Source organism: Argiope bruennichi, chromosome 6 (genome assembly GCF_947563725.1).
Source record: "Argiope bruennichi chromosome 6, qqArgBrue1.1, whole genome shotgun sequence".
Classification (NCBI taxonomy): domain Eukaryota; kingdom Metazoa; phylum Arthropoda; class Arachnida; order Araneae; family Araneidae; genus Argiope; species Argiope bruennichi.
Window position 1 is genome coordinate 3743278 of NC_079156.1, and position 17382 is coordinate 3760659.

Here is a 17382-nt window from a genome sequence, read left to right on the forward strand (position 1 = left end):
AGATTTAAAGCAATAAATCAAAAACGCAAGAATCTATCATTTAAACTGCATTAATATGGAAGAGAAGTGAGCCGGACACTATCCCATTTTTTTTTCGCTGAAGAGCGCAGCAAGCGTCATGTTATGATCCTATAATTAATAAAATTATAATAAAGGGAGATCAGTAGAAGATAGAAGATTTGGATCCTAGCAGCGTACAGTAAAAGGCCCCACTTTTAATAAGTTTAAAAGAGGGACCTTCATTTCCTATTTCGACATATTTTTGACAAGTTAAGGATTTATTTTAGTCTAATATTTAATATTTTATTAACTTTGATTATATATTTATTTTTATTTATTGATGATGGATCTGGACTGCCCAGTGCCATATTTATGCAGTTGACGTAAATGTTCGGTTTTATAAATATTCAAATAACTGATTGTAAGTTTAATGAATGTCCCGTTTTAGAGCAACACTATAGCTATTTTGGGACGGACTTCATCATTTTGAACTGTGGTCACATGACAAGGACGACACCTGAGCACTGCATCCCCATCTCCAAACTTCCATATCACATCACCGTAAGAACATTCCCCCCCCCCCGACGAATTTAATGTGCAGCAGACCCGTTTATACGTTTTTTTTAATGGTTTTTTCTGGTTTTGAATATGGAACCCTCCGGTCCCGAAATCGAAACTTTACCACAAGACCACCGCGGCAAGTGATTATTAGGAAACATAAAGCAGCCTTATTAATTATCCTCGAAAAAATTTTAATATTATCCAACTATTTTAATATTTGTAAAATGTACAAATTTATACTTAACTTATTTTTAGCAATTAGGAAAACAAAGTTTTTTAATCGACCCGCTGGCGGTTCTAAGTAGCTACCAAGTCTACCTAGTTGGAAATATGCCACTGAAGAAAATCATTCCGTCCTATTATTAAATTTGTTTCTTCGACTCGAAAGTTTTTTCCTCGACAAACCGAAACTACAATCACTAAAGCAACAGTGAAATTTCACACTATCACCCGTTTGCCTTCCAGCAGACCTCCAGCTGGGAGTTACGAACTCTGCTTTGAGATCTGCTTCGAGAATAAGGATGAGCTGCTGGGATCCATTCGCATTAAAACGCAAAAGGTAGGATATAAACAGAAGTGATTTTTCTCCTCACTTTCAATGAATACGGAGGGAGGAGAATTGAATTCGAAAAAAATCTGTCTCTGGTTAGCTATCATTAAATAACAAATATATAAAGCTTAGTTGTTTTCGTCAGTTTTTTTGTTTAATATTTTAAAGTATTCGATATTGAATTCCCAGCGGATTCTTGTTTTTTTAATGGATTATTAGTTTCCCTTTACGTTTATCGTCTTTTTTATTATTTATTTATTTAATAACATGTGTTATGTCTTGAACTATTTGTGAATTAAATATATCTAGAGTTCTACGAAAAAGTTTCTGGACGAGGAGGTTTCGTTGCCCATTGTGATAACAAGTTTTCTAATGCAAGTTAAAAAATATTATTCTCAAATTTTACTGTGGCTTACAGACCTGAGCCAAATGTTGCAAGAAAGTTCTACATAAAAACAGTATTTTCATCAGAATTACGTACAGAGACCAAACAGAGTACGTACAGAGTCTGAAATTTTCTAAATTTTTCATAACGAATAAAGATTTTTTTTGGATCTAACATACAAAAAATCTTTTGGTCAATTGTTTAATTCAAATCGCAATAACTGAAAAAAAAATTGTAAGAAAGTATTGAAAAAAATCCTGTGAAAAATGAAATTTGAATTTTTTGCCTGAACTAGCACGGAAAAAGAAAAAAGGCATTTATATAGGTAAAATGTGATCACCATTCCAAGCTAAATAAAGCATTCTTTATATTTTTTCTCAGAATTTAAATTGTAAAAACGGATATTTTGTTAATTAAACTCATATTCTTGTAATAGGTAAAATGGTAACAATTAATAAATTTCGAAATTTTAAGAAAATTTTAAAAATCATTTTAATTAAGAGGACGGTATCCCATTTTAAGGATAATTTTACATTAAAAAACTTTTTCATGAAATAATACTAAACACCACTTCTTTTCATAGTAATTATAAACACATCCAATATTTCGGCTCTATCAATTTTCTTCGAAATTTAAATTAATAACCGAGAAACAAAGAATAATTTTAAGAAAACACGAGAATGGATAATTTTTGCAATTATTCATTCGAGTCAAATTGCTTTTAATAGAACACATTTATGTCGAAATATTTAAAGTGGTAACCCTATGAAAATGCCCAATTATTATGCATTTATTGTAAGCTGAATTTTTACAACTCTGGCATAATTTAGTACGTGTTTTCAGAACTATCACTTTTCAAAACTTTGTTTCTTGAGCCAAATAACTTATTACAGGAAAAGCAGTTCTCTTTCAAATGATTCCGAATAGAGCTCGTATAAAGTTACATGAAACGAGTCGTATAAACACATCATTTAAGATAAGAGAGCTGCTTAATATTCGAATGCTTAAGTGCAGATAAAACTTATTCATAAGCTTCCAAAGCGAACGAGTGACGTCAAAAATTAAACGCAGTATCTAAATTATCAGCTTGCTGTCATTCTTTTTTCTATTCAGATAAAAGAACGCAAAATGTAGTTTTAAAAAAATGATCAATAAATCCTGATTATTTCCAAATTAAAAAAAGTAAACAAAGGAATTTCGATAAGAAATAAATCAAAATGTCTTATTTAATGAGTCACTGATGTTTTGATAAATATTGTAATATATCAAGCCTCTAACTCTTTTTCGAAATATCCGGTTAAAAGAAGAAGCGTTCATTTGAAGAAAAAAAAAATGTGTAGTGCTGATAAAAGATGGTTATTTAAACTGTATTTATTCTATCAGATACATTTTTTTATTGGAATGAGCAATTATTTTAGTTTAAAATTCCAAAAGATTAATACTGATTTATTAAGCTAGTTAAAAGAATGTCATTTTAATTTTATACTAAAAGATATTGCTTAAAATGTCTACTCATCACAGTCACATGGCAAGCAGTGCTCTCGTAGTTATGAGTAATCTTCCGTTACATAATGATCTTACGTTTCTTTTTGCTTTCTCATATACGAACTATACAGGCAGTATGGTAACTGTCAAAAAATTCGAACTCGAGATTTTGACGTATCTCCAGGTTTTAGATCTAACTGAGTTCGAAAAACACGCTTTCGTCACTACGTTTGCCTGTTTGTGACTCGAATATGTTTTGAATGAGACGGATGAAATTTCTTATACGGTCGTACGGTACGTACAAATTCGTACATTTTTTTCAAATTTTGAGTTAGTCTGTCTTCTTCAAATATAGCATGATAAATGCAAAAGCGAAGAGTGCCGGATAAATAAAATTTGGCACACAGATCCATCATCGATTTCGTAGAGACACAATAATACATTTTCACCAGGAAGTTGACCATCGGTCAGTTTATTCTTGTAAATAACTGAAAAAAAAAAGAACTCAAATATATCAAATTTGGCACGTCATTTCTTGACTACAAGTGCAGTTCTGTGTCGAATGTTTGATTTCAGTCGGTTGGGATAAACGTGTTTAAAATACAAATTCGATTTTCGGATACTATCAGCCGCATGCTGAGGATTAACCGCCAAAACACTCGCCAAGGATCACGCGATAGATTTAGTAAAGATACTAAATTCAAGCCAAAGGTAAAAAATTTGCAACTATTGTACGTCAGTGTCATGTAAGGCGTTGTCTTCCTTACCGATGGTTCACACTTTTTTGCGGGGGTCGGGGAAATAACACCTTTATAAGAGAATATGCTAAAAAGTTTTAGGGGGACCACTTTCATTGGTTTCCTTTTGGAAGCAGCGAAATTCAAAATGAATTTTCCTTCGCGCATCACACGAATTTGAATGAACTTGGTAGTGGAAGTGAATTGCGAGTTTCCGCAGTAAATGTGTTAAGCTTCGAGATGTATTTAATTCATCGAGAGGAAACACCCTCAAAGAGTCTCTTCAGAGGGGGAGGGGAGGACTGCACCAGACACCCATCTTACGGAATACCTTGAAGACAAAACATCAGTGTTTAAGTCACTTTTTAAAACCAATTATGAACTTGCCACGCCACAAGTGACGTACATAATAAAAAGCACCCTCATTTAACTTGCATTTCAAGCCTGTTGTCGAACAACAATAAGACAGCGGTGAGACTTTATTTTCTACAGCATGCTATTAACGTTTACGCCGATTAGCGCAAGTTTTTTCAGTAAGCGATTAGCGTTTTGTTTCAGCATACACTCACGCTCTTCCGCGCCATTCGAAATTACAAAGCAAGCACTAAACCAAAGCTCAAGGTTTCACTTAATGCCTAAATGTAGAGGTTAAGCCCATTAATATGCGCGGTATTTGCAACGGGTTCCGCTTTCACAAGCGCAGGAAGCCAGCGAGTCGTGTAACCTACATCAGGAGTTCTTGACGAGCCACTGTTTACGACTCTGTTTATGGATGCAGATTTAAACTTGTTTCAAAATTCGAGCGGGTATGCCCTGGAATCATTTCAACTCTGACACTCCATTTTAAAAAGGCGAGAGAATTAATTCGGCCTTTGACGCTTAATGAATTTTGAACGAGCGATCAATGGCTCTTACTAGTTTCTGCGTCAGATACTTCTGTTATCTTGCTCACTGCTTTCTCGTGCAGCAAGTATAAAGAAAGTAACTGAAATCGGTTGGGGAAAAAAAATCGAGCTCGAGATTTTGACGAATCTGTGCGTTTCAGACCCATCTGAGTTCGGAAAACACATTTTTCGGCATTACGCCCGTTTGTGATAAAGATAAATAAAAATCGCTTTGAACTTGACAAATGAAATTTGGCAAACGGTCTTTGCACCAAATTTGTAGATTTATATTGAGTCAAAAGTATCTGCTCCAGTAAAAAAGAATCCGTTCCAGAGGAAATCTGTTTTCTGTCTCGTTGTCCGAATTTAAGTTAACACGATGGCTACAAACCGAAGGGAGCTACATGAAGCAACAACAAGGAATCGAACGTCTGTCGGTCTGTATATTCAAAAACAAGTAAACGATAGCACAAATACGAAATGAAATATATCAAATTTGAGAAGTGATTTTCTGACTATTAATGAAATACTTTGTCATTTTTTTTTTCATTTGTTCGGAAAAACGCCTCTAAAACACAAATTCGATATTCTGAAACAATTAACCCCATGCCAGGGATTAATCGCTAGAAAATTCGAAAAGGCCACACAGATTTGTAAATATGCTAGATAAGCATCTGTTTGATTAGATAAGCCAGATTCAGTAAAAATGCTAAATTCCCGCCGAGGGTTAATATTTCGTATCTATTGTACACCAATGCCATACATGGGAGAATTGCGAGTGTACGAGGAAGTTTTGGGGTCATTAACGCTCTGCTCTTTCAATCCAAGTTTCATGCTCATTTATACTGGATTGATTTTATATAGTTAACATCAATGGTGTTTAACATGCAAATACGATGTTTTTGACCAGACCTCACGCCGAATTTCATTTGCCCTTCTCGCGGTGTTTTCAAATTATCACTTTCACACACTCTCAAATATACAGACCGAAAAGGCGGTTCAACCGTTCGGTAGATGGGTACAATACTTCACACAGTTCTAATTTAAAAGAAAAAATCTGTATATTTTAATTATATATGTATTAATGTCCTTTGTTCTTATGAACGTAAATGGATGAACAGACTATTTGCCGAATTAAGGAATGGGCCACGGAGTTCTTGAACTGAAAGTTTTTAACCTCTGGACATAACAGGTGATATGGATATTGACATGTCATTGAGATTTCTTAACATGAAACAGAAAGATTTTATTGAAAGTTAGAAATCTACAATCTAGCATGAAGACTACATACTAAATTTTAAGCACGAAAATTTTTCCGTTTTTGAGTATTGTATTCAGAGAGAGACAGACAGAGAGATATAATTTAAAAATTGTCCTTTTAGGGAAGAGCTGATCAAAATTTCGATTCTTTGATGACTGCAATATTTTTTCTTTGCGTACTTCGTGTATTAAAAAAAAGAAAAGCTTTCCTCTTAAAAGTATTTATTATAGAAATTAGCATATTCATGAATTACACTACAAATAAATCTTCTGCACGAAACAATTCAAATCTTATGGTAATGATTGGAAGGTTTAAAAAAAATTTGTTCCATTTATCTGGTGGGTTTCTTGAAACAACCCTGATCTTCAGGTACAAATATACGGAAGGCAGTGAGGAAATTTCAAGTTGTCATGTGATGCCAGTCAAGTTAGCCGTACCAAATTATGCATCCATTGGGATCCATTCAGGAGAAACCAAGGCGAAGTTTCAGTGCAGGGTATTGTGGCTGCGATAAGGTATCACTCACCGAATGGCAAGCACTACCAATATTTGCACAACCACCTCGGACTCCCATACGCAAATTTATGTCATTTCTTGCAGGGGAAATAAAATTTTCCGAGCGATGCCTTCCAAAGGCGTCCCTCTCTGGTATAAATACCGGGAGCCCACACTCGGAATAAACTAAGCTGCAGGAATGCCGCTGCCAACAGCAGACATTGTAAATGCGGTTTTGTAAATAGTAATTATCTACCACTAATATTTTATTAAGACAAACTCATCTGGTGCTCTTTCCCCACTTAAGTATTGCGATTCGGAAGCATCTCAGGGCGGAGGGCGCAGTCTAGTTGATTGAAAAAGCGTTACCTGATAAATAAATTTGCAAAAAATACAAATTCGAGTTAATAAATATTAGCTTGAGTATTATTATGAGTTAGCCCTTTGTCCAATCCCTTTTTGTTTCCCAACGTTCATTTCGTTACAACAATATTTATAAATAACGACCTCTGCTTAAATAATGTGTAAATGTGGATGATGCGAGAAATGAATAAAAATGTTTGCATTGCCCCAAAGTCTCTGAAATGAACCATTAGCCCATTTAACACATGGATTGAGTTCAAAATGCGTTGAAATGCGGGAGAGATCGACTGGGCAAAGGAGCGGGGCTTCAAAATGCTTGAATTCCTCATTCAAAATAAATCGAAAGATTTTCTTGATCATCTGATTTCTTTCTTTCTTTTCTTTTATTAGAAATGAAACTCTGAAACTCTCAAGAAGTGTACAAAAGCTGAAGTGACTGGCATGGTTTGAACTTAAAACTTCTCAATGAAACTGAAGTTCGATATGAAAATATTTATACGTGAAAATAAGTTTCAGGAACGAATTCATTTATTTTTAATAAAACGGATTGAAGTCTGTTTAGATTTTTTGAAAGAAGAATCAGAATGAATGATGATGTAAATTTTTAAGCATAAGAAAAACACGATTAATTTTTCTAGCGTTTTTCTCCAAGTCGTCAAAAGGGAAGCGAATTTCATTCAAAGTCGCGCTGCAACATAAAACGTTTCTTTAAAAGCTTTTAAATAAAAGTATTTTGTGTAAGAATAATAAGAGTGACATTTTAGTGTACAAATGAAAAAGCGTTGCGGCGTTTATATTAAAAGACAATTTAAATTTGACGAACAAAGAAATAGATTTTTTCGCACCTAACAAAAGTAAGCTCTTAGTATGAAAGTATAAATCGAAACAACTTAATAACAACCTTATGAATTATTTTTTTAATATCTCGTATACGAAATATAAAGAATGCACTGTAATTGTCAGAAACTTCGAATTCTAGATTTTGAAGAATCTACGTTTTAGACTTCAATGAACGAATACTTTTTTTTAAATGCCTGTCTGTCTGTAATAAACATAATTCAAAAACTCTGTAAGCTACGAAATAAAATTTGGTATACGGATTTGAATAGAAATTTAGAAGATTTAATAGAATTCATAGTTGATGTTGAGCAAAATCTATTCAGAGAAAGTCTTTTTGTACGACAGTGCAAAACGAAGAAAGCTGGACGGATAAAATGAGTACACATGTTTAACACTTGCGGTATAGACGCCCATCAAATTCTAGGCTACATCCAACAAACTGAATGTCAGAAATACAAACTGACAAAAGTGGAAAACTCAAAAAAAAAAAAAAAAGTATTTTTTAATATATCGAATTCGGTGTGTGATTTTTCGCAACTACAACTGCAGTTCTGCGTCAAGTGTTTGCTTTCAGTCGCTTGAAGCAAAACGCACCTAAAATACAATTTCGATTTTCGGATAGTATTACTTATAGTCATCATATCAAATTTATGTCAATGCGCTTTTGAGATCGCATTGACATGCTTCTAAAAATACAGATTGACAGACGGTCAAGTTCTGGTTGGACTTGGTTCAAAATTTGATGTGATAGATGTTTGAAGTATGGATATCAAATCTGTGTGTCGCATTCTGTTCATCTAGATTTATTCGCTTTGCAGTCATCGCGTTCGCTTAACTCACGTCAGTGCGTTGCAAGGTATTCTCTGCGTTATCGAAAGGCCGCCATTTCTTTTACGGAATTCGGGGCTTTATCCGAGAAGGCCGATCATTCCGTTGACACTCGTTGTTCGTGCTCTGAAGTGCGTCGATGCATTTATATTGGCATTCTTTTTCTCAGATTTAAAAAATGAAAGCGTTCTTACTCACATCTTGAGGAATATGGATCATCATATTTTAAGTGGAATTCTTTGGAACAAAACGTTTTCCCGGAGACGAACTGATACACACTTACAAACTTGGTGCACGAAATAAATTTAATTTTTCTGTTTTGTTGCGGTTTGGAGTTACTGAGTTTTGAAACTCAAGGGTAGAACAAATGGTCTCTTTGATGGATCTGGTTCAAAATAAATAACAATTTTTATATCAAGAGAACGTTTATAATTCAGCTACGAAGCCCACATGTTTATATTTAAACGGACAAGACGAATTCAATCCGAAATTTATACAGGTACACAAATTCGGTGTTAGATTCCGTGCCAACTTTCATTCGTCTTGCTCATTTCGTTTCAGAGCCATCGCGTTCAGATGCACGAACATAATTACAAAAATGTTTCCTTCGACGAATCAAGATCGGAGTTTGGGACGGCATTCTCACTCATTGTACACTACGCATTCAAGAGAGCGAAGCAAAAAGGGTTAAAAACCGCGCGTACTCCTGCGAGTGGTCTGCACTGCCGCGGAGGAGTTCCGATACAATTGCCAGGCGCTTTATTTATTTTAACTGCGATGTTTTGCTTAACCAGAACCATAAATCTTGTGTTAGATAACTATGATTTTTCTTGTTACGAATGCAGGGCATCTACCGCTTCCACTGTTTGGAGCTCACGGTCACTATCTTAAGAACTTTCTCGTTCAATGCCAACGCTATTTCATGGACAGTGTTTATAACTTAGGCTGCTTTCTTCGGCGAACTATGAAATATTAATACATTTTTAGCCATAGTGAAATGACTAAACATGTTTAACATTTTTTTTAATGAAAGTGTGGGAAAATAACTGTAAAAGTGATAGGAAAGAAAAGACGGTTTACAAGGAAGCTAATTGAAATGATTTTGAAAAAAGTTTAAATATGATTAATTAAAGAAATTTTTAATTACAAACTGCTTTGTGAATAAGGCGTAGTATAAAATGTATTCCCTTTAGTGAAAATAAGTTCTTTAAGAGAAGGGAACTTTCTTGATAGAAAACTATAAAAGTCATACAATGCATCTGAATATTGAATATTTTTGAAAGCCTCCGATTTAAGTTGTTAGAGAAAAGGAACTTGTTTTATTCTATCCTGAATAGCCAAAGTATTTTTTAAGTCATTTCATCTTTATCAGTTTAATTATCGAGACTGAATTAAGAGTATAGTGTTTACCATAATTATATATTTGAAAATTTTAAAGGAAATAATTTAAACTTATTATCTTATGTGGGAAAATTTATTTCGTAAATTTAGGCTCTTGATTCCTTTTTTTAAAACTTATTCCTTCGTCTTTTATGATTTTTTCCATTTAATACTAGGGATTTAATTATTTCTTATAAACAATTGCTGTAAATAATAACTTTAAGCTACGTTTCACCTATGAGGAAATAAAAATTGAATTTTACATTTACTAGAATTTTTAAGTTCAAAAATGCAGTTTTTGGAATTTGTATAATACAAGTTCCAAACACTGAAATTTCTAGTGAGAATATCATTTAACTGATTTTAATTCTGTGAGATTGCAAGTATTCATGACATTGTGTTTGGAATGAATCTAAAAATTCAAATTTATATAATAAGATGACTTCACATTAGAAGGTAAATTGTTTCTCATCAAACGCCAAAATAATCTTTAGAACATTACTTGTAATGGAACAATTCAGTTAATCGATGGTAAGGTACCTCGGATGATTTTTTAACATGGAGAAAAAATTCCATCCTTATGGAGATCAAAACTATGATTCAAAGACCAGTTCTTTCAGTTCTTTGATAGTTTAATAATGAGTAGCGCAATTTGAATGTGATACACAAAATTTGAAATCATATTAACTTATCGTCTGTTATACTATTTAATGAATATAAAGGTCAGGGTAGGAAGTGGATTCCTTTTCTAATAGATTCTTTCTTGCTCAGGAAAGTTCACAAACACTCTCATTAGGATGAATTGTTTTTATATTTTCAAAATTTTCTAATATTAGATGGATACAATATAGGAAAGATTTTATATCTGCGAGATATCTTGCATCGATTTGAGAAAGGCTAAAGCAGGGTGCGTGCCAAATTCTTGGAAAGAAGTCATGTGGGTAGATAACCAAACTGAAATGTTTGAGATATTTTCTAAACCGATTCGTGACAACAAAATGAAACCATTTGATGGCGGTTGAAATAAAAGAAAGAACATCCTGAAATTAATTTTCTTATTTTTTGCGAAATAAAGACAAATTGCGCACATATGAAAAAAAAAATGAATAATTATATAACTTACAAGAATTCCGTTTCAAGCTTCTTGCCATGTTTTATAACAAGGCTTCCGTTTCCTGAAAATTGTAAAGATCCTTTTGGGCATGCATGCGGCCCGAAACGTGCGGACATTATCGTGCCATGCAATACGTTTTATAAATAGATGGCCAAGATCTTTGAGAGATAATGACACTAAATAATTTTCAGCTCCACATAAACAAGTCGAATGCCATAAAACATAAATTCTCCACTCACCTGCGCCGTGTCGTGCGCGTCAACAGATTTAACATGACTAATGAGTCACTGTAGCACATCCCTGCGCGGTGTGCTTCTGCGCATCTGTAACACCCGGAAGTCCACGTTGATTTCCACGTGCATTTAAAGTACACACAAGGTCGAATATTACCTTACATCTTCTTTCAAAGGTTATTTATCGCTTTCGTACCCATATATAGGCGGTCTCTTTCACTCCCCCATATAAAAATGAGTTTAATTGCAGTGTCTGGTGTCAGGTTGTATGCATGTGAGCACGTGTTTCGGGGCATGCCACATACCTGTCCATTCAAGACTGTCATTTATGTCTACGTTTAACGGGTGTTTAAGGTCAAGATCGGTGATCTGCCTGCCGGAACAATGGAGTATAACTTACTGCAAACAAAAAATAGAGTAATAACCAAGTGGAAATTCACGTGTGCCATTTACTACACACACAGATCGTGTGAAAACAACGTGGAAATCCACGTGCTCGAACTGCACACGCTGCTAACAACGTGGTTTTGTGATTACTAACCACAGTACATGATACAAATTGCTCACTCGTTTATTTTAGTATATTCCAATCAGTTTTATTTTATTTATTCTTTTTTTTTTTTTTTTTTTTTTTTTTTTTTTTGCAGCCAGAGTCGTCTCAGGCAGAATTTTAAATGCCGCGAAGGAGCTCATTGTTCAGCAACGCCCGTAGTCAAGGCCACCGTGAGGCGCTGCCAAAGACTCGTTCGCTGGCGAAAAATTCCGCAGATGTACCGGAGCGAAAACAACCGGCTGTTTTCATTCAAGCTGTTGTTGTTGATGATGATGATAACGGAAAAAAAATATTTTCTTTTGTAATTTAGTGTTTAGAAACCAGTTTTAGTAGATAGCTAGCTATAAGCAAATTAAAAAACGGAGAGTAATTGTAAAAAGTTTTGTTAGGGGATGTTTTTCGAATGAGGCCTTGTAAGGTGAATTACGTTTCACGCGAAAAGATCTAAATCTTCAGTCTTCCATGAAGGAAAACTGGTACTTAATTCATTCCGAATTCGGACAAGTACTTCAAATTTGAAGAATGATTTTTTAGAATCAAAATAGATAGCAAAATTCTCGATAAGATTTTATTCAAATCGTTGGGAACATTTTGACGAAAGAGCCCTTTTTAAGTAAAAATGTAAATATTATTCTTTATTTGTCTTAAATAAAAATTACTAACAGGGACTCATTATTTATTCTAGAGCAAACGAACAAATAATTTTAATAGATTTATATTTTCAAGATGAATATTTATGTTTTTTATCGCATTATTACAAATATAAACAATAAAAATTAATTCGCATTTAATTAATGCTCTATGTGGTTTTCGATTGATGCGTAGCTTTTGGTAATGAACTCGTGGAAAGCACAAAGATGGATATTATTTAGGATAATATTTTGTTACTTCACATCAGCTAACATTTATAATCAAGAAATTAAATTAAAAAATAATGAAATCTATCTATGCTGATTGAATGGTAGATTACAACAGATATGTCATGAGATGGATGAAAAAATAAAAATCCTAATAAATATAAATTTAAACCAGTGGTCTTCCCCGCCACTTTCTCGCATATTCTTTAATAAAGGTTTTATTCCTTCCCCCTCCCCCGGAAAAAAAATTGTGGACTTTGGGTCAGGCAGAGAACGTCTTGCATGGCATTGGCGTGCAGTAATTGCGAAATATTAACTTTCGGTGACAATTTAGCATTTCACTACATTCATCTTGCGATCCTTGGCGATTTTTCTGATGATTTGATAATCCCTGATAAACTGTTAGTACACTGGTGAACAATTGCTAAGCCGCTTTGTGTGCTATAAAGCGGCTTTATAGCACATAAAAATAAAAGCGTGATTGGATGCAAAGTGAAATAAAATAATATCAGAATATTAGGACATTAATGATAAAATAAATAACGATAATTTATTGTGTTCTGAAATCCAAAAGGGTTTGAAAAGTGTTGAAGGGGCAAACTGGTCATTAAAAAAAATCCAATTGCCGTTTTCATTATTTTGTGGAAGATGCCAATATGGAATATGACCATCTTGGAGGGCAATACAAGATTCCAAACGTTGTAGCATGCTTTTTACAGCATTATCTGGCAGCTGTTAGAGTAATTTACTCGGTTCCCCTGTCTATACACGATTGAGGATGTCCTTGTTTATTGGAGGGCATTGTTTACCATCGAGATTTTTCACCAAATCATCCAAAACACTTTCAATGGTATTCAGGTCTGGAGGACATGCGGGCCATTCAAGGTGTTGAATTCCCCCCCCCCCTCTCTAAACACTATTGTTCGATGTCATCCATGAAAATAAATTTATCAACGGCGACATCTCTGAACATGTGAACAGGAGGTAGCAAAACTTCATTAAGGCATTAATCAGTCATAGTTCCAGTTGAAAGTACATAGATGTATGTATGGCCATTCAGCATGATGCCAATCCATACCAATACATTGCATGTACCAGTACCTTTCCTTGTGTTTGCCGGACGACTCTAACGCCAGCTCAGTTATTATCGGCAGTCAGATGGGAGACCGAACATACTTTCATTTGAGAAGGGCATGAAAGCCTAATCCTCTTCCTTTCAATTGCGGTAATGACGGCAGCATTTTAAACGGGCGGAACGATGACGTCTGGAGTGTAAGATGCACTCAACATGACGGCGGACATATGCAAACATCTGGAGACAAATTTTCCGCTTGCCAGTAGCAGTAAGAAATTGATTTCCTGTCCCCGATCTTTTCAGTCGAGAGCGCTATGTACCTATCTTCTAACCGAGAGAACACGAGCTCCTCCATTACACATGCTACACATCCCATTTGTTAGAAATGATTTCTGAAGCCTTGAAACAACACTGTGACTTATGTCGAACTTTCTGGCAACATGTGTTATTTTTCAACCTTCAACCTTCCCCTTGTAAAATCAACTAAGTGATGTCGGGCAGACATTTCGAAAAATGCAAGTTCATCCATCTATTCATTCACGTTAGAATTTGCGTTCGGACAATAGGGGTCAGTTCCTTTATATCTCTTGTCAGCACTATCATGTGAAGAACAAGTTCAACAATCCAGAATTTGCATACGGACAACAGACCTTTCTGTATTCCGCACATATGCTAAACACCGGAAGCTTCTCACTCTCATATCTGAGATGCCCGCCGATGGGGATAGTATTTTGAAAATGATATTTTGCACTCATTTCTTTGTAATAAATTTTAAATAAATGCGCATTCTAGATCTATTACTTTAAGAATGTTAAATATATTTGCTACTAATCAGATATTGTTAATTAATGTAAGTTTGAATGCGTAAGTTTGAAGTTGTAATATTGATTTTTATTTTATGAAAAAGTGAAAAATAAACCAACATTATTTGTTTCTATTTTCATCTAATAAGAAACTCTATTTGTCTGTTCAGCTTTAAACATTTGCATCTCATTAGGGTATCGCAGTTACTGGACGCTGTTGGTTACTTTCTGTGGTGTTAAGGCGTGAAATGCGGAATGATGGATTTTGCTTATTATTTATGTTGGGAAGCATTGCACAGAGTGATTTTTTTTCCTCATAGGAAATGTTCAAAAGATCCGTTTCCTTTTTCATGGTCAGAATAGTGTAAGAACACTTCTGATGCACTTCTCAGCTGATCGCAATGAGTTGGTCCTCGCAATGTCTCACGCCAGCACAGCATTTTTTCACAGTCAGCTTTCCTTCTTTTTTACTTTCTCGTATACGAGATGTGGTTATTGCCAATAACACGGGCTCGATGAATCTCCAGACTTTAGACTCCTCTCAGTTCGAAAATACGTTTTTTTTTTCTTCTTTTTTTTTTTTTTTTTTTTTTTGGAAGAGGTCTGCATTTGACTAATATTGACGAATTTCCATGTTTTAGACCTCCTTGGGTTTCAAAAATAAATTTATTTGGCATTATGTCTGTTCTGTACATTTGTTGGGCTGTGGCAAAGATAATTCAGAGATACTTTGAGTCAGAAAGATGAAATTTAGTGTATCGCTTTTACACCAAATTTGTAGATTTCTATTAAATTTTGAGCAAAATCCGCTTAGAGGAAATCTGTCTACTGACAGAATATTGATTAATACTATAATCCCAAAACAAAGAGAGCTAGATGGATAAAATATGGTACACAGATTTAATACCTCTCAAAATTTGAGTCAAATTAAACAAAGTGTTGACTGTCTATCAATCTGTATTTTCCAAAGCACGCAAAAACGATAACTCATAAAAATTAGTCACTTAAATATAAGAAATTTGGTACGTGGTTTTGTGATTGCAATTGTAATTATGTGAAAAATTTCTGTTTCAGTCGTTGGGAAAAACGAGTCTGAAACCCAAATTCGATATTTTGATACAATTCACCGCGTGCTAGGACTATTCGATAAGAAATTCGCCAAGGATGACATGATAGATTCAGTAAAAATGTTAAATTCCCACCAAAGGTTAATATTTCCTAGCTATCGCACCCGAGTACCATGCAAGTCCTTCTCTGGGGCAACACCTTTATGAGAGAGAAATTTTTGGCGAGAGCCCTCCGGCTGGCTTTCTTTTCTTTCTTTCTTTCTTTTTTTCTTTCCTCACTTTATTACATGCTTTTATTTACCTCGACATGTTTCATGCTTGTAAAAATGGAATTTTGTCACCCATTTTCTTTCATTTTATCATCACTTAACAAAATATCTAATTAAATTTTGATTCTTTATCGATGGGGCCACTTTGCACTTGAAATAAAGAATAAAGCTGTTGATTGTTGTAATTATTAATTGTTAACCAAGCCTTAAGCTGCCATAATGCTATGACTATAATTGTAAATCAGAGATTGAAAAATCGAAAGTAATTGAAATAAATTCATACTTTTCAGTGCATTAAAGTGCGAGCGTTTTTAAAAATACCTATATTAATTTTGCTTTTTAAGGTTAATTTCTCAGAAAGTGGAGTGGAAATATAATTTAATTCTTTTATATTTGAGAATATAAAAACCCGCTAGTTAATGAACCACTAAATAGTTCTGAAATCTTGAGTATAATAAATAGTTAGATTATGTTTATCATCATAATTGACAGCCAATTTCAGACTATTAATTTCGTTTCGTCTTCGATTTATTCCACAGATTGAAAAAAAAAAATAAGAAGTGATTATACTTTAAATCAATATTATTTGATAAAAAAAAAACATCGCATTTCATTATAAAACGATACGAAATTTTGCAAATCAGAATAAAATTTTGAAAACTGTTTTCGAGTGAGAGAAATCGACGCGCGAGGTCTATTCGAAAGTGTTGTTAAATAAGATTATTTAAATATTTGAAGCTGCCGAAATGTAACAGCGCTTTGTGATCCAATCGAAATTGAACTTATTTCAGCCAAAAATTTGGCATCCCCAAACTCTGTTTCTCATAAAAGGTTAAAATTGAAAAAAAAAAAAAAAAAAAAAAAAAAAAAAAAAGATCGGACATTTTTTTTCACATTTTGAAAATAAATCACTCACAAAGAGGTTATTTTGAAATGAGTATAAAGAGAGAAAACGTTGGAAGAATTTGATTATTTTTATTTATTAAAGTAGAATGGTAGAAAAATGAACGTGTCAAAGAAAATGGTTCCTTTCAGTTTTCGAAAGACGTCAAGCCAACTGTCAATACCTCCCACAATATCTCTTGGGTTAGAAGTTATTTTATAGAAAAAGTGTCACAAGAAATACTGGGCATCCTGACCTTGCCCATGTCCTGCCTCTTTCGGTTTTTATTATGTGCACCCTCATCGAATCAAATCTGTTTCCTCCACCAATATGTCGCTCAGTCACGATAGTTGAGATTGTATCTCATTTATAGAATGGATCAACTTATTTTAATTACTCAATTGCATTTCTAATGTTTGTGTTTAAAATAAATCACCAAAATGTTTTTCTTTTTTAAATCGGTTTATTTCTTAATAAGTTATTCTATTCAACGATTATTTTCCTCGTAACGTAATACGTAGCTCTGGCTTATTAATATGTTCTCGGTTAATGATTAATTTTGATGCTATTCTTTGGATTGTTGTTTTATACTTTGGATTAACAACTGTTTTCAAATAAAGAGCACATACCTGTGATATTGTGCCGTAATTATAACTTCCTCCCCACAGTAAAATGGCGCTTTTTTCAAAGTGAACGGATTCCATAAAGTTCATTAAGTCTAAGCATGCACATGTCAAAGATCATAAAGATCACTTACCT

At 34.0% G+C, this 17382-nt stretch overlaps 1 protein-coding gene across 2 annotated transcripts in view; it reads right to left on the reverse strand.

The window, feature by feature from the left end:
- LOC129972444 (uncharacterized) overlaps positions 1 to 17382 on the reverse strand; it is a 166209-nt gene that overhangs the window by 68028 nt on the left and 80799 nt on the right. The window contains exon 1 of one of the 2 annotated variants that reach the window (XM_056086582.1): positions 10893 to 11061. The exons of the other annotated variant lie outside the window; for it this stretch is intronic. Within the exon in view, the coding sequence (XP_055942557.1) occupies positions 10893 to 10920 (28 nt within the window). The 5' untranslated portion in view covers positions 10921 to 11061. Of the gene's footprint in view, positions 1 to 10892; positions 11062 to 17382 lie in introns of those variants that run through there. 2 annotated transcript variants of the gene reach the window in all.